The 22,266-nt window shown below is 37.0% G+C and overlaps 1 protein-coding gene across 2 annotated transcripts in view; it reads left to right on the forward strand.

Annotated features, from left to right (window-relative positions):
- cenpe (centromere protein E) overlaps positions 1-17,810 on the forward strand; it is a 55,231-nt gene extending 37,421 nt beyond the window's left edge. For both annotated transcript variants that reach the window (XM_041261268.1, XM_041261279.1), the window contains exons 44-52: positions 7,377-7,586; positions 7,737-7,940; positions 8,681-8,899; positions 10,790-10,966; positions 11,262-11,374; positions 12,317-12,414; positions 14,559-14,721; positions 15,262-15,563; positions 16,898-17,810. In XM_041261268.1, the coding sequence (XP_041117202.1) occupies positions 7,377-7,586; positions 7,737-7,940; positions 8,681-8,899; positions 10,790-10,966; positions 11,262-11,374; positions 12,317-12,414; positions 14,559-14,721; positions 15,262-15,563; positions 16,898-16,995 (1,584 nt within the window). In that variant the 3' untranslated portion in view covers positions 16,996-17,810. The remainder of the gene's footprint in view (positions 1-7,376; positions 7,587-7,736; positions 7,941-8,680; positions 8,900-10,789; positions 10,967-11,261; positions 11,375-12,316; positions 12,415-14,558; positions 14,722-15,261; positions 15,564-16,897) is intronic.
- Positions 17,811-22,266: the final 4,456 nt, after the last annotated feature.

Raw genomic sequence — 22,266 nt, forward strand, 5'->3', positions numbered from 1 at the left:
ACAATTAAGAAGAACACAGAATATATCACGTCCGTACTTACACATGTGTGATTTCGATTGAGTGGACAGGAGTTCCATTAGGGTGTGTGAAGCAGGCGTCTGGCGATTGTGCCTATGGAGAGCTCTCTGTGCTGCTCATGAACTTTGTTGTTTTCAACTTGTTGTGTAATTGAATACAAATGTATTTTTTGGTCATTTGGCAGACGCTTTTATCCACAGTGACTTAGGGACTTGGTGGTAAACCTCCTGGTAACAAGCCTCTTTCTTTAACCACTGAATCACCAAGTCTCCTAATCAGTGAAGTGCAATCTTTTCTGCATATATATATATATATATATATATATATATATATATATATATATATATATATAATAAACATAAATGCTACAGTAAATATAATTAATCATAATACTCATATTCTGAAGGTTTTTGTTTTATTTATTAGGCGCGGCTGTATTTTAGTAACAGCAATAGCGGCTGGTTGAATTTGTTTTTGGTGTTTGGTGAAATGGATACATTCCTTACTTGCAAAAAGAAAGAAAACACAAGCATCGACAAAGTGCAAAGCGACAAAGTTATACCGAGTCCCCTTTAGATCATTTTTGATGTTGGCTTTAATTAAAACATTAATTGTTCGTAGTTATTATAGTTTTATCTTGATGTTAATGTTTTTGATATTGTAAACCATTTTAAATGGCACACAGGGTTACAAACTAACAATACTGTGCTACTAGTCCAAAGGACTAGTACATTTTGAAACTGGCTAGTCCTGATGTGAAGTGCCTAAGTTGGAATCAGCAACAGTTGGGGTCCCTAAAAATAGGTTTGGATTTTATTTTGCTAAAAAATAAACACCAATTGAGTTCCATTTATTTATTTATTTTTAAACAAAGTGCCTTTGCAAACGCTCGTACAGATCGATCACTGTTTGCACCTCGTTACTGAGAGACTACTGTGCTGAGAAACTGACAGTACCAGACCAGGGACGGGGGGTAACAGGAAAACATTCTCTCAGCTGTGTCACCTTGCCAACCATGAAGCTCTGTGTGGAATTGACACAGATGATAAATAAAATGTTTATTTTACTGTACATTACATGTGTTGCTCTTTAAAATGCTGGCTGGCTATGAATTACTATCTTCAATAATTAATGTACTCCCGTACACACGTGGTCTTTACTAATGTCCCAATTTAAAGACTGTACATTTCACTAGCCCTCGGGGTGAAATTATTAGCTAGGTGGCTTTTTTTTTTTTTTTAATTAGCAGTGGGAGAAACATTTTAGCAAGTACAGTAGAATCTGCCAGAACTAGGTTTAGATACTAATGAAAGCATAACAAATACAAAGGAAATGAGGGAAGTGCAGATATTTTCCAAGAAAGCTATTATTATGTTATGTTTTAAGCAACATATTACGATAATGTTCATTATGGTAATTGTTTGTTCATAAGCTTTCAAAGGTTTAGTAAAACGTGGCCTATTGTTTGACCTCATTAGTACAACTGGCCCTCTTTGCTAACGCCATCTTCAGTCACAGTCATAACCCAGTATAAATCTCCACATGTTACACTTCCTTCAAAAGATGTAAAGTGTTTCAGTAAATTCAAACGACATACATCGCATCCCGTGCAGAGGGAGAACACAAATGTAAAATGTCATTAAGTGGGGTTGGCATTGCAGGGGAGACGAAGGGAGGTTTCAGTTCCAGTAACTGTTTTCTAAGCATTATTTGTGAATGCTTATTCACCTCTGCTACATCCTGTCAGAAAATTGACTTCCCTGCATTTTTTTTTAATGCAAGACTGAATGTGACAGTATATGTGATTGTGGACATTTGATTTAAGTACTCGCCCAGAGGACTACTGAGACACAGACATCAACTAGTCCTCATCAGATTTAATCTGCCTGGGGCCACAGCATGCCAAGTCAGCACTGTTTTCTACACATTTCTCCAAGCTCACGCTGGAAAAACGTCTCTTGCAGCTCTACAGAGTGCCCTGCATCCCTTTTACCTGCACAGCACTTCTCCCCCATCAACCTCTGGTAGTAAACGCTAAAGAAGTTGAGCTGAAATTTTTAATCAAAGCAGCTTTCTTTCTTGCAATCTCCTCCACAGTAGGCGCTCAATTGCGAAAGCCTGCTTTAATTTTTGCAGATGCCAAAAGGTTAAGCTCTGTACCAATCCTGCTTTTTTTGTCTAAGACTATCTCAAACTGAAACCTCCCTTCATCTCCCCTGCAATGCAAATCTCGCCTAATGGATTTACATTTTGAGTTCTTCCTCTGCGCATGATGCAAAGTTTATTGGGCTTTTTGAATTTACTGAATCATTTTGCATCTTTTAAAGTGTGAAGTCGTGTGTGTTTGTGTCCAACGCAAAAAAAAAAAAAGACTGAAGATGTCGTTAGCAAAGGGGGACGATTTTGTACTAATGAGGTAAAAAAAAAAAAAAAAATAGGCCACGTTTTACTATTACATTTTCACAGTAAACATTATCGTACATTTATCAAGCGAGTTTATAAGTTATTCAGTAAAATTGCTACAAAAATAGTACTGACAAGTGCGAAAAAATGTTTCATCCACTGTAAATTCAAGCGAATCAAAGGGAATTCCCTGTGGTTGGGACACCACAAAACACTTTTATCCTTGTCACTCACATTTTTTGTAAAGAAAGTACTCTGAGATCTTAAAGGTAAGTAAAAAAAAACTGAGCGAGCGATCAGATTGCTCATATGTAAGATGGCACTATATACCGTATATATAATATATATATATATATATATATATATATATATATATATATATATATATATTTTTTGGAACTGGCAATTGTGTGTTCAAGTGTTTTTGGTTGTAATTTTTACATGTTGGTCTTACCGTTTTTGACTTGGACGTCCCTGCAGTGAGTGTCACATTTATTAAATAACGTGTTGCATTTGTAAAAGGTACTTACATATTTTTGGAAGGTATAAACAAATCTTCAGAAGGTTAAAACACATCGTCTTACATGATCCTACGTGCATGATTTACGTATTCGCCTTACTTTTTGTCCCCCTTTTCCAATCAGAATATTTCGGTAAATTTTTAACACACATTTTTTTTTTAATTATATTAATTATTATAAACTAACCGAGAACATCACGAAATAAATGTATAAAGATTGGGTGTCGGTCGTGCTTTAATATTATATATATATATATATATATATATATATATATATATATATATTATTTTTATGGCGCACCAGTGGAGACTGGTGGCGCCAAATCAGCCAATCAAAAGCCCACTTTTAAAATGGGAGAAAATAATTACTGAATAAAATGGAGATGAACAAATTCTGACATTTTATTTCTCAGTTTGAGTTATTGCGTACATCTGAAATTCTACAAAATAATATTGCCAGTCCTCTCATTTACCAATTACAGTTGGGGGGCGGGGAGTAGTTTTAGTTTATTTTAAATTATTATCTTTAGCAAAAGACAACACGTTCAATAGTATTTGCTTGCGGGATTGTCTGGCAAATCGGTGCGTTTTAGGCAGTGACACAATAAAATAAAAATACTAGTACTTGTGATTGGTTTATATTTGGGGAAACCCCTTGATACAGTCCATATATGAATAGTAATCATCACACGATTTGAATTAACACATAATATGATTCAGAAGGATTCCCTAAAAGTGTCATGGAGCAGACTACTTGTTCTAAGAAAACAAATTCATAATTTTGAAAGTACAGTTTTAATAACATAATAAACATTCAAAGAACTAGCACATTAGGAAACTAAGTTTCTACCACTTATTCAACAGTCTAACAAAATTTAAAAAAAGGTAAATGTCTTACAGATTTAAAATGAGATATATATATATATATATATATATATATATATATATATATATATATATATATATATATATATACACACACACACACACACACACACACACACACACACACACACACACACACACACACACACACACACACACACACACACACACACACACACACACATACATACATACAGTGGCTTGCAAAAGTATTCAGACCCCTGACCAATTCTCTCATATTACTGAATTACAAATGGTACATTGAAATTTTGTTCTGTTCGATATTTTATTTTTAAACACTGAAACTCAGAATCAATTATTGTAAGGTGACATTGGTTTTATGTTGGGCAATATTTTTAAGAAAAATAAAAAACTTAAATATCTTGCTTGCATAAGTATTAAACACATGTACTGTGGAAGCTCCCAGTTTGCACCAATGAAAGAAATTGCCCTAACGAGGACACAATTACCTTACCATTGGCCTCCACCTGTGAACCATTAAAGTTGCTGTCACATTTTCTGGATAAAAACCCCACTGTTGAAGGATCATTGGTAAGGCTGTGAATCTGAAGGAAAATGAAGACCAAAGAGCATTCTACAAAAGTTAGAGATAAAGTAATACAAATGCATAGATTAGGGAAAGGGTACAAAATAATATCCAAGTGTTTGGATATCCCAGTGAGCACAGTTGGATCAATAATCAGGAAGTGGAAGCTGCATCACACCACCCAGGCACTGCCAAGAAAAGGCCGTCCCTCAAAACTCAGCGCTCAAACAAGAAGGAGACTTGTGAGAGAAGCCACAGAGAGGCCAACAATCACTTTGAAGGAGCTACAGAGTTCAGTGGCTGGGAGTGGAGTAATGGTGCACCAGTCAACCATATCAAGAGCTCTGCATAACACTGGCCTGTATGGGAGGGTGGCAAGAAAGAAGCCGTTACTCAAAAAGTACCATCTGAAAGCACATCTGGAGTTTGCCAGAAAGCATGAGAGTGACCCAGCTGCGATGTGGGAAAAGGTTTTGTGGTCAGATGAGACCAAGATAGAGCTATGTGTGGCGCAAACCTAACACTGCCTATGCCTCAAGACACACCATCCCTACAGTGAAGTATGGTGGTGGCAGCATCATGCTGTGGGGATGCTTCTCATCAGCAGGGACTGGGCATCTTGTTACAATTGAAGGAAGAATGGATGGAGCAAAATACAGGAAAATACTGCAAGAGAATCTGCTTCAGTCTGCTAAAAAACTGAAGCTTGGGAGGAAATTCACCTTTCAGCAGGACAATGATCCCAAGCACAAGGCCAAAGCAACATTGGAGTGGCTCAAGAACAAAAAGGTGAATGTCCTACAGTGGCCCAGTCAAAGTCCTGATCTCAATCCCATTGAGAATCTGTGGCACTATTTGAAAATTGCGGTCCACAAGCGTTGTCCAACCAACCTGAACAACCTGGAGCAAATCTGCCAAGAAGAATGGGCCAAAATCACTCCGACACTGTGTGCAAAGCTGGTACATACTTACCCCAAAAGACTTAAAGCTGTTATTGCAGCGAAAGGTGGCTCTACCAAATATTAATGTGTGGGGGTTGAATACTTATGCAAGCAAGATATTTCAGTTTTTTATTTTTCTTAAAAATATTTCCCAACATAAAACCAATGTCACCTTACAATAATTGATTTTGAGTTTAAGTGTTTTAAAATAAAATATCGAACAGAACGAAATTTCAATGTACCATTTGTAATTCAGTAATATGAGAGAATTGGTCAGGGGTCTGAATACTTTTGCAAGCCACTGTGTGTGTGTGTGTGTGTGTGTGTGTGTGTGTGTGTGTATATATATATATATATATATATATATATATATATATATATATATATATATATATATATATATATATATATATATATAATGTGTGCTAAAATGTTTCTTCCTCATGTTCTTAGCTTGTGTGTGTTTTTTTAATTATTATTATTTTTGAAATGAATGGGTAGAAACTTTGAACTTAAAACGTAAAAACAAATCAAGTGTAGAGACACATCATATTTGTTTAGTAATTGTAGGAATAATTGTGTTTTTTCTTTGCTCCATGTCTGCGATCTTGTTTTTATCATCTGAGAATGCGCGTTAGACAATTTGACGTCATTACATTTGTCAGATATATTTTCTTATTCGCATAAGTTTTACCAAGCTTAAGTTGTATGGAAAAAGGCCTTATGTTACTTAAAACATAATAACCCAGTATATTCTTAATAAAATTCTTGCCTATAAACAACAGTAACATGTTTTAAAGTTTGGGTCTCACTACCTGTAGCTTAGTGGTGTTTACATTATCATCAGCATACTTGAATTGATTGTAAGCTGAAATATATTTTTTTAAAACATTTTTCTTATACCGATACAGTACTGGTGAGCGATTTAATCAGTTCATTTTGAAAATCGGGCTTTAATTGCTGATAATGGGTGCATAGGCTACGATTCTGTGAGTGCTTCGGGGCTCAAGCACTAATGGGAGGAAAGTAAGGTCCCGTGTAGTGCAAATAAATCACTTGTTCTGTCAAATTACAATGTGGATGCTTGACAATCAAACCAGTTGTTTTTGCAGCGTTTAAAAAGTAAAACATTCACTGGCGGCTCTAACAAACAAGGTGATCCTTCATATGTTCAAATCCACTGACACAAAGTCCCCCAGCTTTCTTGAAAAGATCTGTGTCTCCCTCATTTTTCTTTTGTTTTTGTTATGCTCTCATTAGTAGCCAACCTAATAGATTCAGCGTCCGTCAGTTCTGGCGGATTCTACTGTACTTGCTGAAGCGGTTTTCTGCCACTGCTAATTTAAAATAAATAAATAAATAAAAAATAAAATAATTAAATGTAGCCTCCTAGCTAACAATTTCATCCCGAGGCCTACAGTGGAACGTAGTGTCTTTTTAAATTTGGACTTTAGTGAAGACCACATGTGTATGCGAGTATATTAATTACTGTAGGTAGTAATTCATAGTCAGTAATCACTCACAGGCTGTAACCCCAAACACCACAAACCAGCCAGCATTTTTGTAAACAGCAACACATGTAATGAACAATAAAATAAACATTTTATTTTTGTCATTGGTGTCAATTTCAGGCAGAGCTTTGTGGTCGCAAGGTAACACGGCTGAGAATTTTTTTCCTCTGTTATCCCGTCTGGTGCTGTCAGTTTCTCAGCACACAATACAGTGGTCGCTCAGTAACAACATGTGAACAGGTTATTGATCAATCTATAGGAGGATTTGCTAAGGTGCCTTTGTTTAAAAAAATTAATATGTACACAATTAAAGGTGCGGTCACCAATTCCACAAACCCTGGTCATTTGTCATGCCTGTCTTCACGCCAGTGATCCCTGTTGTAAATAAGGTTCATTCAAATGCTAGGGTTAATTTGACCATACATGGCTTGCAAAAAAAGAAGTGGCATTTCTATTTTAAATATGCTTACACCCTTTTAACTGATTTCTGTATTTCTAATCTCTTGTGAAATCATAAAAGGAATATTAAGTGTGTTGTTTTTCTTGTCAGGTTTTATACACTACTTTAGCCCAGAATCAGATGGAACACCATCAGCTGACTGCTCGGTATGAAATGGATTGCTTTGAGGAGAACAAGAAGCAAGAGCTTCTAGTCAAGAAGATTCAATTTCTGACAGGCGATGGCTTTATAAAGTACAATGACCAATGTGAAACCGATAGATTGTCTGGACTACTTGAAAAGAGAGACTTGCAATTGCAGGTGGGTCTTCATGGAGTTAAATGCTCATTATGCGTTTCCAATAAAATAATCATTTTAGGAAAACAACTCCTCATGCTTGCCTGTCATACTGGAGCGCTTCTATTTTCACCCTGCTGTATTTTTATTTAATGTATTGTGTTTGTTTTATAGGAAATTAGCCAGATTTTATCAGAGATGGAACACGATTTTGTTAAAACTGACACGGAGGTACAAAAGGAAATGCAGGATCGGGAGAAAATGAAAGAGAAACTAATGGCTTTGGAAAATCCATCCGTCCCCGATGTAATGGAAATATTAAGGCAGGAGAAAGCTAGAATAAAGCAGCATGTTGAGCTTATGTCACAGGACCTAAAGGTAATTTACCACGTACCTTCTCTTTGGAAGTATTTCAGGTATCGTCTCTAAACCAGTTTGTAATTACTGCAGTTTTGCGTTTGACTACTTTATGTGCTTTGATTGTTGAATCTGAGAAGTGTATCACCACAGCAGATATTTCTAGGGGAGTAGTTTTCACATTGCCAACATATAGTAAATAAAACATTTAAACTGAGAAGGAACCTCAGAAAATGACTTTGTAGCCACATAAATTGTTTAGCATAAGTCTTACTTTTTTAAATTAGTCTGAGATTTTTTTCGGTTGCTTTGCACAATTGGGCAGTTTTTCCTGTCACAATATGTAACAATAGTACCTTTCTTTTGTTGTTTTCCACAACAAAATCCTTAATCCTTATTCTGGGGTGTTTGTGTGTCTGTCTAGGCTTTTTTTTTTAAATGTTGCCAGAGGTAATTCTGTTTTAAATCCCCAAGTGTGTACAATGCTCACTTTCTAACATCTATAGCTTTAAATCCTGTGAGCAACAACAATCCTCCATATCTAACTGGCATCTAATTGTGATCTCGTTTTAAAAGTCACAAGCGTATACAATCCTCCCCTGTCTGCAGAGTCTCCAGTAGAAATGTAGGAATGTACAGCCACTCGGTGGTTTCGGTGGGTTTAAAGTATTCGGTTTATAGTCCTGTAATTGTAATAAAGTGCAGACTTCATATTGCCAATCCATCTGTGCTAAACATTTTTTGTTTTGTTTTGTTTTTAGAGCTTGGCTTTAAAGTTTACTGATTTTGATAAAAAAAGAAAAGCTTTCAGAATCCAGTCAAATAAACAGCTAGAAGAAGAAAAGAAAAAAAGTCAAACTCTCATTCAGCAATTGGACTCCCTTACAAATGTAGTTCCTAAAAGTGGTGCAGCTTTATTACTGCAAGAAGAAAACCAGAGGCTTATGGATAAACTTGGAGCAAATGAAAAGGAAATTGAGGTACTTTTTATATTTTAAGATGTTTTTTTTAACATGCATTCCTGTTTAAGACTTGTCCATTCTTTGTGGAATTTCCAAGTGCATGTGGCTTGTCTTAAGCATAAAACACCTGTGACTAAAAAATCACTCCATTATTGATTTTAGTAAGTAGACAAATGTTTTATCAAGTCTTGTATGAAGACATTGGGACAATTTCCATGGAAAATGAAAAAAATAAGTCTTGCCCCTTTTCAGTACTTTCAGGTTGTGTGTTTCCATGTAATTTTCTTTTTGCCTGAGAAATTCTTGTTCCAAATATAAATAACCTAATTAATATACAAGAGGGTAGATTTAAATGTTTGTCTGAGTTCCAATTTGTCCTTGAGCGATTACTGATGTCCTACAGCTTTCATAAACTGGTTTTCCACAAAGTTTGTCTTCAAAGTGCAGCCTTCCTCATTGACATGGTGGGGCTGAGGTGTGGGGGCTGGGGAGCTAAAATAAAACTAACATTTTACCAGAGGTTGACGCATCTTTTCTGTTCATGCGTTCAGCAAATTTCTGAGAAGATACTGTCGTAGTCCACCTGGTCTTTCTGGAACTTATTTATGTAGGAAGTCATGCAGCAAGCTCATGTTAAGACATTATTATTGTTATTGTTGTTATTATGTTTGTTGATCAATGAATTTGCTTGAGTCTGGTGTTAAATGGCAGCAATAATACATCTATGCTAATATAATACAGCTGTGTTAATTCAATACATATTTATGTACCCATGCTACTTAAAGCTAGTGTGCAATGAATTGCATCTTTTTCCTAAGTGACACAAAAGTCTAGGCTAAAGCAGTAAATGTAAAGGGTTCTGTGAGTGATGTGGGTGGTTTGCTGAGGTAGGCAGACACAGGCAATAGGAGCTTCGGTAAAATTTCGGCACACACACTACAGTGTCAGGATCCGTATTCCTCTCTACCCGCTTTCGCCGGCCATTCTCCTGAAAAAGCAAGGAACCTTGGATACAGTATAGTTTCAATTTAACTGTTTGGCAGACCCCCCCCCCCAACCAATCGGAGATGGCCAGCCAACACAACCCTACCCGGCCTCTGCCGTGTTATTGCCATGATTGACGGGTGGTATCAAACAGGGTGTCTGACCCACCCGGCAGGTTACACATGCGCCCGAGAGCCAAATACAAGCCTTCCCTGTCGCAGGCTCATTTATGTACATATTTATTGCAAAGGGTGTGTATGTGTGTCATATATATATATATATATATATATATATATATATATATATATATATATATATATATATATATATATATATATATATATATATATATATATATATATATAGTAGCTTCAGTAGCTTCAGTATTTTTTATAACCTTGCTTTTAAAACAAATTCATATAAACCGCTTTTTGAGTCAAAATGGCAATGATCTGAAACATTGAATAAAGAGTTCTCTACAGGTCTCTGCTTATTTTTCCCTGTTTGGTCAAAGAATCTTACCAACAAAGGACTGCTTGGTATGGCCTTCAATTAGTAGAAAATTATGTGAGATTATGCCACAAATGGGATTTTTTGGTCTCGTAAGCATAATGTAAGGCTTCCGGACATCTTTCCTTGCAAAAAAAAAAAAAAAAAAAAAACATTTTTGGTCAATTGTATGGCTCTTTTTAAAAATGTTTTAGACGCGCACTTCCTATAGAGTGTGGTAGGTGCTGCTATGTCACTAAAAATAATGACTGGAGAGAGAGTGGTGACTTTCTAATCTCTGTCTATTTGTTTTTTTTGAACAGCAACTGTTCAACAACTGTAATTTAATATTGCTTAACTGCAATATCTAATATCCTGTTTACATGATTTTCACTTAATCCAAGTTTTTGTTTTGTTTTTGTTTTCAAAAACCAGCAAATGCAATTAAAAATTAAAGAGCTACAAGGCGCCTTGGATATAGCTGAAGAAAATGCATTGGAACACAGGAGGAAGACAAGTGCATTGCAGGGAGAGCTGAAGGATCTAGAAGCAAAATTGACTGAAAGAGAGAATGCCATCAAAAGTCTGAACATGAATCTGGTACATATTGAGGTATGTCATCTTGGCAGGTTGAGTGTAGATATTTTACATGAATTGCAATTCCATTTTAGATTAATGCTTAATAAATTAAACCGCTGGAATAAGAAGGATTAAAAAGAAAATGCAATTGCTTGTGTTGCTGATACTGAAAGGTAGCTTAATTGCACCACCCTTATAAAACCTTGCCTTGGGCAAGTTTAAGAGTAAGACTGTGCAGTTTTGTTTTTTTGATCATCTTTTAATGACCAATAAAGCTGTATTTTAACTCCTACTAAAATTATATTCACCTATCTCTTTTTCTGTTTAGGCAAAAGTTAAGAAAGGGGCAGCCCCATACACAGAAGAACTTGAACGTCTTAAGACAAAGGTGGTAAAGTTGGAGTTTGAGAGGACTGGCCTATCGCGAAAATGGCAACAAGAGTAAGATACTGTGTTTCTCCTTTAAATTAGTTGCATCTGCTTAATTTTTATTTTTATTTAAGTACTTATGTATACATGTCTAGTTATCGGTGTATCCCTTATTCATGTTTTAGCAACTGGTATTTACTTATTTATTTTGGCGCCCTTATCCAAGGCGACTTACAGTTGTTAAATATTACATTAGAGTATTTGCAGTATAAAGTAGTACATTACAAGTTCTCACATTATAAAATATCACATTACAGAATATCATAATAGCAATTATGAAAATACAATAAGATCAAATGTAAGAGCAAAATAAAGAATACAGTGAGGTATGAGGTAAGCGCAAGTTTGACGAAGAGCAGTTATAACTTGTAGTAAATATTTGCTTATGAGTCCAGTAAGAACACGTAGTAAGCATGATAAATATATGAGAATGATTTCCCAATACGAGCAATTACAAAAAATGAGTGTGGTTACCTATAAGAGTAAAAATCAAATACAAGATACAGTTCTAAGGTATGGAGCAGTTCAGTGCAAGTACAAGCTGATGGAAGAACTGGTACAATTGGGTGCCATATAGTCCAGTATAGTCGAATTGAGGTTTACAAATGCTGTCTGATCAGGTATGTCTTGAGGATGCACCGGAAGGTGGTCAGCGACTGAGCAGTCCTGTTATGGGTGGGACATTCCACCGCTGAGGGGCAAAGGTGGAGAAGAAGCGAGCTCTGGGGGCAGGGGAGCGGAGGGGGTGTACAGCTAGTCTGCTGGAGGTGGAGGAGCAGTGGGGGCGAGAGGGGGTGTAGGGAGAAATGGTAGTCTGGAGAGAGGAGGGAGAAGAAAGATCAAGACAGCATATATAGCAGACTACCCTTGACTTCCTTAATCAATGCTACTGTACACACAACAAAATGCTATTGCATGCACAAAACCGACCCCATTTATTCCATGTATCTGCAGGTTTGATTCATTAAAAGCACATCTGGAACACAAAGAAGACAGTCTGAGAAGCCTCAGAGAAAAACTCAGGAGGATGCAACAGGACCATGATGAAACAAGTTAGTATTTTTCTGAAAAATGTTACTGGAAAGCTGGACTATAGTCAGAGCTGTCTGGCAAATAGTGGCTTAAAGAACCATACTGATCAAGGCTGAGTCACATAAATCAAGAGACATATTTAGCATCTCAACGAGCCATCCATTGGATAGCCCTTATTTTAATTTATAACTTGACATACCCGTAAACTGTTCATAGGGTCATAATGTAAAACTTCAGCTATAATCGCTACTTGTGAAATAGTTATGCCTCTATGGTTGGGTCACATGGCAAGCATTTATTCCAATACAGGGAATTCTTTGGTACAGTTATCAAAAAATGGAAAAAAGTGGAAGAGCACCCACAAGGTATTTGCTGTGTGTTGCATAAATCATAAACAAGTAGTGCTAGGAGTTCCATGTTCGGATATTCGCTCATAATTTTAAATATTCGTTTGGATATTCGTTATTTTTTTAAAAAAGTAGTAAAAGCCATTATATTGCTCAGAACCGGGGTTGGCTTTTTGTTTTTTTTTAATTATGGAATTTGCTTTTGTTTTTCATAGTACCTTAGTTGTAGCTCTATAGTTCCTCCAAACTGTAAAATTAAGGATATGGAATTGGTGGTTTGTGAATAGTTACATACCAAACCAAATTACTCAATTAATGAATATGTATATAAAGCAAATTATTTATCACCGTGGCATCCTCTAAAATGTGAACTACAAGAATTTAGCAATGGAGTACGCTAGAGAAATAGCCCTCTCATCCCAGTCATTCTTTTATTTTATCTTTCTGTATCAGTCTAAACACACACAGTTGTTACTTAAGACTTCTTCGCTTTTTATAGTGTGTTCAGTTGTTAAAGTTCCTAATTGCACCACTAGATAAACTTAGTTTCAGCAGGTCTTAACACAGTATTCAGTTGCCTATTTGTGACCACATTGCACTGTCATCAGAATCGCTTTTTTTATGTCTTCACTCAATTTATGCGGCACAGAATTGTGGGCAAGCGCCATTCGCGCTTGCACTCATATTTGCAATCTTTAGTGATCAGAGTAGAGCCCTAGTTTTAGTTTTATAGACAGTGAGAGTTTAAGATGTTTGTGTTAATAAAAGGTTTTTAAAACATACGTTTCATCTCTTCCTTGAGAAACTATAAAATAGGCAGTAAATGTGCCTATTTTATATATATATAGAGACAGCATAGGAGGGAGAGGGAGGGGGAGTTGTGTGTGCCTGTGCCTTATTTTACAGCAAGGCCTTACACTATGTAACACAGGTGTAAAGAATACATTGTGTAGGCCTTAATTTACCCCAGTGAATGAACAACAAAACAAAAAATGCCAAAAAGCAGTTTAAGTTAAACATTGCTTTGTTTATTCCTAAAATAAATGGTACATAAAGTTAACAACACATTTTATTTTTTTGCCGTTTCTTCACACATGTTTTCATGAAGTAATGACATGAGGTTTTACTTGTGCATTTTTGTAGCTGAACAAGCAAGATAACTGGAATGTAATAAACCTGTAAATGGCATTGTAAAGTTTTCATTTAGTGCATTCCACTTAGTCGCAACAAAAAATATGTTGTATATACATTCTATATGAAAATCACTACACATTTCCAGCAAGTTGGGCACAGTTTAAGCGAGGCATTTCAGAATGATGTTCTTGACTTTTTTTTCTGTCCCATGAGATTCTGACTCCTCGCTCTAAAGCAGCACAACACCTTTTTGACCCAGGTGGCTTAATCTGGTTTATTTACTTTCTGCCGTGTAAAACTTTAAATAGAGGCTCAAGAGCTGTTGTGTTTTTTATGTATTAAATCTCACGTAACGTAGAGCTCTCTTTCATTTGCCATTTTTTAAACTGTTGCACAACTTGTGGTGAGGCGATAAATAACTGCAAGGTAATTTTATAATTTCTAGAGAATACCAACATCTGATTTTTGTATCTGAATACATGTCAAATATTTGTTCAGCTATTTGTCCCAGCACTACAAACCAAGTTTTGATAAATGTATTCATGAATAGTCAGTAGGGTACAAAACTCAGGCCTTATTTGAACTACAGATGTTGCAGAATAATTACCTTTTTCTTATTGCATTTTTAAATGCAGGTAGGAAGGGGAATTCTTTTAAAGTATGTCTTCTGTTCTGTTTTTTAGTGCATGAGGATCACAAAAATCATCACCCCACTGATGCAGGACCTCTATCCTGCGGAAGTTTTGGAATCGTACAGAGCACAGCAGTGCTGGTGATAAAAGCTGAAAAAGCTAAATTAGAAGCTGAAGTACACCAGCTGAAGAAGAAAAATGATGAACTTGATAGGTAATTTTTAAAGATGCAACAATTTTAATCAATGTGTCGATTTTTATTGGTCATCCGTCCTTAAAATGCTTCTGACATAATGTTAACGGTAATGTTAATTAACAAGCATATTTCAGATTGAAATAACTTCTGTTAAAATATAGTATTGATTTAATCATAGTAATAATATTCAAGTCTTATTTTCAGCTAATTGAACAAAAGTCCTTCAGGTTTTTTGTTCATTTAAATGTACATTGTAATTTGCTGTTTTCTATTATGCATTGTTTGTAGCGTATTGGATGTTCTGCTAAAAATTGTTCCTGATTTTGAAAAACAATGTTTTTTTTTTTTAAATGCGTATGTGATAATAGGTTTGCACCACTTGTAATTGGTCTTTGAGACGACAGTTACAATTCGGTCAGTATTTTGAAATTATTGACTGCTAAGCTGTAGGCCTATTCAGTAAAACATGGAATTTATTCACAGGAGAGAGACTATATCGAAGCTGCATTAACAGTTTAATTTTGTGTTTGTCCATAATGACCTTTTCTGTTTTCCTAGTATTGTCTTGAACCTGCAAGATGAGGTTTCCAAATGGAAAGCCAGGGCAAGGAAACATAAAGACTCAAAGGCTGTGCATTCATTGACTGATATAGAAAGACATTCCAAATGTCTACCTTTGTCTCCACTAAAACAAGAAGTTTCAGTACCTCAGACTCCATCTCCATGTAGAAAGCTTGCTTCCTCTGAAATACTGGTGCTCAATTCCCCTAAAAGTAAATTCTTTGACTCCCGACCTGATTCGATGTCTGTGTCTCGTCCAACACAGTTCTTTGACAACTCCAGTCTTGGAACGGTACCAGGTAAGTGTGTGTTTGTTGTAGTCTTACCTTAGCATTTGTCAGTGTAATACATAACTTTTTTATTTTGATTTTAGTACAGTTTTTTCCCTTCTTAATGTGCTTTCTGTAATCCTTCAAATATCTATTCTGGGTCATGTTTACTAGAAATAACGGAACGGTCAGAAAATGCAACTAGTGAAACCGACAGTTGTCCTGCAATGGGTAATTTTGTTTTTAGTTTGTTTTGAACACACACCTCTGTTCATATAATCTGCACGGCACCTAGGTACATTATATTGAAATGGGTTACTCCTTAAGACAACCTTTCTAATTGTAGTCTTCCTAAGCAGGAGAATAAGGAGGAAAGAAAATGTTGAGTCTTAACTCAGTATGTTTTGTACCTTTTTCTTGCTCATGCCTTATTTAGCTTGTATGGTACTTGGAGATGCACCAAATTCAGTTCACTGGCTGTGGCAAGGACTAGTGTAAATCGGTATCAACTGGAAATTCTGACCTAGCTGTCTTAAGATGGAATTTGATTCTCAAATGGTTCATGCCAGGGCTTCTCAAACTCGGTCCTGGGGACCCCCTGTGGCTGCTGGTTTTCGTTCCAACCCAGCTCTCAATTACTTAAATATACCCTTAATTGAACTGATAATTTGCTTAATTAAACCTTTTTACTTGTTTTCAGCTCTTGAACAAATTGCATATTTCAAGTTGGCTATAACATTTGATAAGTAACTTGAACTCTGCAACTGTTTAAGAGCTGAAAACAAGTAAAAAGGTCTAATTAAGCAAATTATCAGTTCAATTAAGGGTATAGTTAAGTAATTGAGAGCTCGGTTGGAACAAAAACCAGCAGCCACAGGGGGTCCCCAGGACCGAGTTTGAGAAGCCCTGTGCTATATACTTTTTCACAATGGGTGCACCTTTTTGGCATTTGGATTAACGGTAACCTAATAGCGCCTTGTCAATATCCGGAGTCATGTCTTTGTCAGGTCGCAAAAAGAGTGATTATTTATTTCTCCTCTTCAATTTGTACAAAATGCTGCAACTAGAACTTTAAATTGGGTCAAGAGGCAAGGACATATCAACCTGGTGATGGCATCTTTGCACCTTTTGTACCATATTACTTCTAATTACTGCCACAATTTGAATAAGTTAATTCAAAGTAATACGGTATTTCAATTATTTGCATACATTGAAACTAATTTCTTTCCCAGAAACCTAGTTTAGTTTTTATTTGTTTTTTTTTATAATGGATGGCTGATTTTGTATATACCGGCTTATGTCTATAAATTAATTTTACAATTATTTTTAAATAGTCTTATTTACTTATTTTTTATTCTTTTTAGGTCTAGAGTCTACAAAAGAAGCTGCAAGTGAAACTCAAGACTGGTGGGCTTCAGCCCCTCGAAAGAATGATACCGTTTCACAGTGTCAAACTCAGTAAATAAGAGCTGGGATTCAACAGAACTTCTCAGTATTGCTGCAGTATTCACCACTTTTGTTCTATATATGTAAGGTTCCATTTTGAGATTTTTCGATTCTAACATGAGAGATTTGATATTTAAATCAAATGTTATACAAAGTATATGTAACTAAATACAAAAGGGTTATATAATTCTGCGAGAAATCTCAGATGAATATTTCTCAAACAGCTGTCCAACCTTTTTGGTTCTTGTACAGATTACCAGGGTTTCTAGCAGCCATAGGAAAGAAACAAAACATTAACAGCAACTACTCTGAGACACAGCGTTTAGTTGTTTTTTCTCATGAAGCATGTTGCGTGTTTTAAAACACCTTCAATATGCTGCATTCTGGCAGTACTCTCTTCTACCTAAGATTATAGATTGTTGAAATCTAGATCAACATTTAGTCACTGATATGGCAAAAAGGTAAGCACTGAAATTACAGTTTTTGAACAATTTATGAAATACATGACAGACCATTTGCTTTTGTCAAGACCAGTAATAAGGGCTGTATTTTGAATGACATTCACCAACCTACAGTTCCAAGAATTTGGACGCAGAACATTATGCGTGTTGCTCATTAGAGTTCCACCCTTATTGTACATATTTTTGCGTATTCTTTTGTTAATTTTTTAATGTTGCTTTTGTCATGTTTATTGATATGTGTTTTGTCTTTTTGTATTCTAGAGGGTTGTATCTTCTTCATAACACCTTGTTTTCAATAATACAGTTTATACACATAATTTCCTGGCAGAAATGGTAAATCATAGATAGTAGCTTTTGTGTGTTTTAACCCATGAAGTATAATAAATATTAATAAAACAATACTTTGATTTGGTTTACTTATTCATTCATGCTTGTTTTTTTACTGATATAATTGATTAGCATTTATGTTTATTACCAATGTCTAGTCACTGGTGCTGGTAACTTACCATTTTACAAATCATTAATTTACTTCTTATGCTTCCTTGAGTAACAGCTGTAACTTGTTCAGTCTTGGATATGGAAACCCCTGCCAACTGGTCACCCCTTTTCAGTCTATCAATCAGTACCTTTACATAACACAATGTTTTCAGAAAACTGATTTGCTCAAACGTCACTTTCTTGTGTTTAAATGTTTTAATGACAGAAAATCTAATTAGAATTCAACTATACATGGATTAAAGTTTTCGGAAAACACAGAATATTTTTGCATGCGAAGTACTGTAGTAGTCTAAGTACAATTTGAAGACCGGACATTTCTGCGATAGAACAGAGACCAATCCAATATAGTGCTTTCGAAGTGTCAGGTATTAAATTCAAAGATTCCCCTATTCAGATTCCCCACAATATGCAGTCAGCCATTCCAACAGCTCATCCTGTTTTATACCAGTTTCTTTTGCAGACATTTTAAATTATCACGTCATTTTAAAGCTGGAAAACATCTGTTGCTTCAGTATGGGCTATTAACAAATACATATGGACTTTAAGAAATGTATTACTTTATCCCTAACTAGAAAAGTGGATGTATGCAGACTGACTACAGAGTATTATTATTTCTGTTTTCTAAAACCACATGCAGGAATGAAGGTCAAAGTTTGCACATGTGCAGTACTCTATCAGTATAAGTTTTCCAAAAAGTGTTTACATGATATACATTTTGTTAGAAATTTTCAATTAAATTCTGAAAACTAAGTGCTGTTTTACAGAAGCTGACTTTCGGAATATTCAGATACATTTTCTGAAAACTGTTTACATGACTTGATTTCTGAATTTAGTTTTCTGAAAATATCGGAATCCTTATGCTTACGTAAACGGACTGAATCTCTCTTAGAAAATGCTATAATTCATTATACGGCAATAGTTCCATTTCAAATAAGAAATGTAACCATTACCTAATGGGTATTAACCTCTTTAAGATATAAATAAGCTGTTTGCAGAGCCTGTGCCGAAGCCATGTCCCCCACCCACGAGAACATAAAAACTGCACGCACAGACCTTATCATTTTTCCTTTCAAGAACTGACCTGACAGGGGAGTTTATTCAGATAACTACTAATCGGGATACTGGTAATCGAAATTTCTGCTTAAATGAGATACAACTCTGGGAGACTGTTCTTACCAAAGCTATTTGTCATTTAATTAGGATGTCCCTTTGTTTTAATTGAACTGAGATCGTTTTTCAGAGCAAGTGTGGTCGCATAGCACAGTGCAGTGAGTATGTGATTACGATGTGACTTGCTTAAACCACGATGAACTCTTGGAGAAGTATCCTGTAGCTTCTCGGGCTGGTGTTGCAAAGAAAGTTGGTGTGTCAACATCGCAGGTGCCTCGCCTTGTGATAAGATGTGATTACATTATTTTTCATTTCATGTAGAAATTTTAAAAAACAGCGATTTAATTTTGTTCAAGAATAAATACATTGACTCATATTTTACATGATGTATTTAACATTTAATCATAATGTGATTTGAGTTTTTTCTTTTCATTAAGAAACCAAAGTGTGACTAAGGTCGTCTCAACTGCATTTCTTTTAATTGGTACAGCCACTTATTCAGGATATCTTCTCCCGAGGCGTCCCAATAAAGCAGTACCGACTTACAAATAATCACTGTGCACTACAGCCTGTTTGTTACATCCCTCTGTGGCCTTGTGCCCAGTGTGAAGCCGGCAGCTTGAGTCACCCCTTCCCAGGGATCAAGCAATGTAAGTTGGCTGACTGTGTTCTTTTCCTAGGCTGAAGTAGCTCCGGCTGGAGTTATTTTATTCTCTTTTTGGCTTCGAACTAAATTATGAGACGGGTTGTATAATTTAAGTAATTGTGTTACTGTATGGTAGAAATATATTCTTTTTGCGTATTTTTTTTGTGTTTTCAAAGACTACGCATTGTCTGCATTGTGTGCTGCGGCCCACGTGTAGTGAGAGCAGCTGCTGGGCTCTGGTGCCTTGCAGGACCAGGAGTCTGCTTCTGGAATCCCTCACACAGCATCTTGATGCTGTTTTGGTGACAGCTTTCTCATCACCATTATGAGGGCTGTTAGTTTACAAACAAGCAGGCTTCCCTCAGTCTCATGTGGGTACTGACAGTGGTTTGCACAGGTGAGCATCCCTGTAAATTGCTACCCACGGTAACTGCAAACTGAGGTCACCGACCCGCTCCGTTCCCAACCCGGTACCATCCATACCAGTACGGTGTTGAATAAACCACACAGAACCAACCAGACTTTCCCGGTTCCTATCTTTGAACAGCCCCATTGCTGTCTGCAGCAGCTGAGGCAGCACCTGTACATTGCTTGCTATTTTGTATAATGCCTGGGTTTTATTCCTGCCAGACATGCAATGTCAGTCTGCCTGTGAAGGACAAGTATGGCAGATGCTCTTCCTGCCTGGGACCAGAGCATGCAAAGGAGGCACTGGTGAACCGCAATTTCTGAGAGTTTTGTACGCATTTCCCCAAGCATACGCTGGAGAAACGTCTCCCACAGCTCTACAGAACCTTCTGCTTACAGCGCTCTTCCCCATCACGTTCTGTCAGAGCAGGTTGTGTCCTCATTCCATGGCTCTGTGCCAAGTAAGAGCGGACACCACATGGTTTTCATCATCTTCTGCGCCTTCTTCACCGAGGAAGAAGAGGAGTTGTCACCGGTGGAAGCAACTGGAGAAACTCGGGGCAGCAGTTTCTGACCGAGAGTTGCTGCACGAACGTTTAGCACCACCTGCTCTGCCTGTCCCTTTGGGGTCCCAGGGGGATGAACGCAGATAAGGAGGCAGGTGAACAGGAGCTGGCATTCCCGTCTGAAAACAGTGTCAGAGAGCACGTCCCCTGCAGTTAAACTTTACCTTTGAGCAGCGCTTCTGCAATTGATCAAGGGGGTCAACTGAAGTCTTGCAGGTCCCCTGATCTACAGGTCTGTCTGGAGAAATCAAGTAGGTCCGAGCCAAGGTGTTCCTAGTAGTCCCTGATACAGCTCCTGAGCACTCAGCTATGGAGACTACCCGAACCTGTTCAGTCAGGTGCAGGGTACATTGTGCCATCCCGACTGAGCATTCAGCTGAGCTGAAGTATTTATCATTGAAAACTGCTTTCTTGCTTGCAATTACATCCGCTAAGCGGGTGAGTGAGATGCAAACATTTTCAATTGTGAAAACCTGATTAATTTTTGCAGAAGCCAGGACAAAGGTTACGCTTCGTACCAATCCTGTCTTTTTTGCCGAAATCCATCTCGGCATTCCACATTAACCAGACTGGAATGAGAGGCTTTCCACCCCCCTCCTTTCCAGTCTGACAGGGAATGGCAGCTCCATACGCTTTGCCGGTGCGGGTACTAGAGTATTTTGTGGACAGAACAGAGTTGGAGGCAGTATGAGCAATTTTTTTGCTGGTTGTGAGGCTAAGTCCCATGGTAAAGCCCTGTCTAAGCAGACGATATCTAAATGGATCACAGACACAATCAAGTCACCTTGCCCCTTCTAGAAAAGCTCAATGCCCATTCTGCCAGGGGCATGGCAACTTTGTGGGCTTTGTTCCAGGGGGCATCTGTCAGAGACATTTGCAATGCAGCGGTGTGGGCTACTCCCCATACTTTTTACATGGTTCTATTGACTTAATATCGTAGATCCGCAAAATCGTGGCTTTGGAACAAGAGTGTTCAGGGCGGCTTCAGGGTCGGCCCTTGCATCATAAACATAGAGGTGAGTTCTCCCTCAATAGGGAGCCCTAGCTACTTGTACTGGGGTTCCTAGGTAGCTTTGCTTAGCCTTGTGGCATTCCTATTGGTCTGCAATATTGCCTTGCAACAGCTTTGGTATCTCTACCTACTAGGTAATGGTTACATTTCGTGCTTGAGCGGGAACGTTAGGTTATCATAAACCTGGTTCCCTGAAATAGAAATGTAACTACCAACCTTCAAGGTCACTGTGTCCATGATTGCGGCAGTGTTAAAGAAAGAATGATGATTAGATCTGTGTGTACAGTCTATAAATGCCCTCAGGGGCGGGCACAACTGCGTCACAGGCTCTGAGAGAGCAGTCTTTGTTATATCTATTCAGGTTGCAGGGTCTTTAGGGATAAATACCCATTAGGTAATGGCTATGTTTCTATTTTAGGGAACCAGGTTTATGTCATGACTGCTTTATATTATAGGGCTCTAATTTAATTATTTTTTATAAATAATAGTCACAATTATTTCTCAGTTAATGCTCTGAGAGGTTTTTATTGCTGTTATAATAACACAAGGTCCCTAGGGCTGAGACCACACCAAAAACAGCAAACCC

The sequence above is a fragment of the Polyodon spathula genome, chromosome 1, assembly GCF_017654505.1.
Source record: "Polyodon spathula isolate WHYD16114869_AA chromosome 1, ASM1765450v1, whole genome shotgun sequence".
Classification (NCBI taxonomy): Eukaryota; Metazoa; Chordata; class Actinopteri; order Acipenseriformes; family Polyodontidae; genus Polyodon; species Polyodon spathula.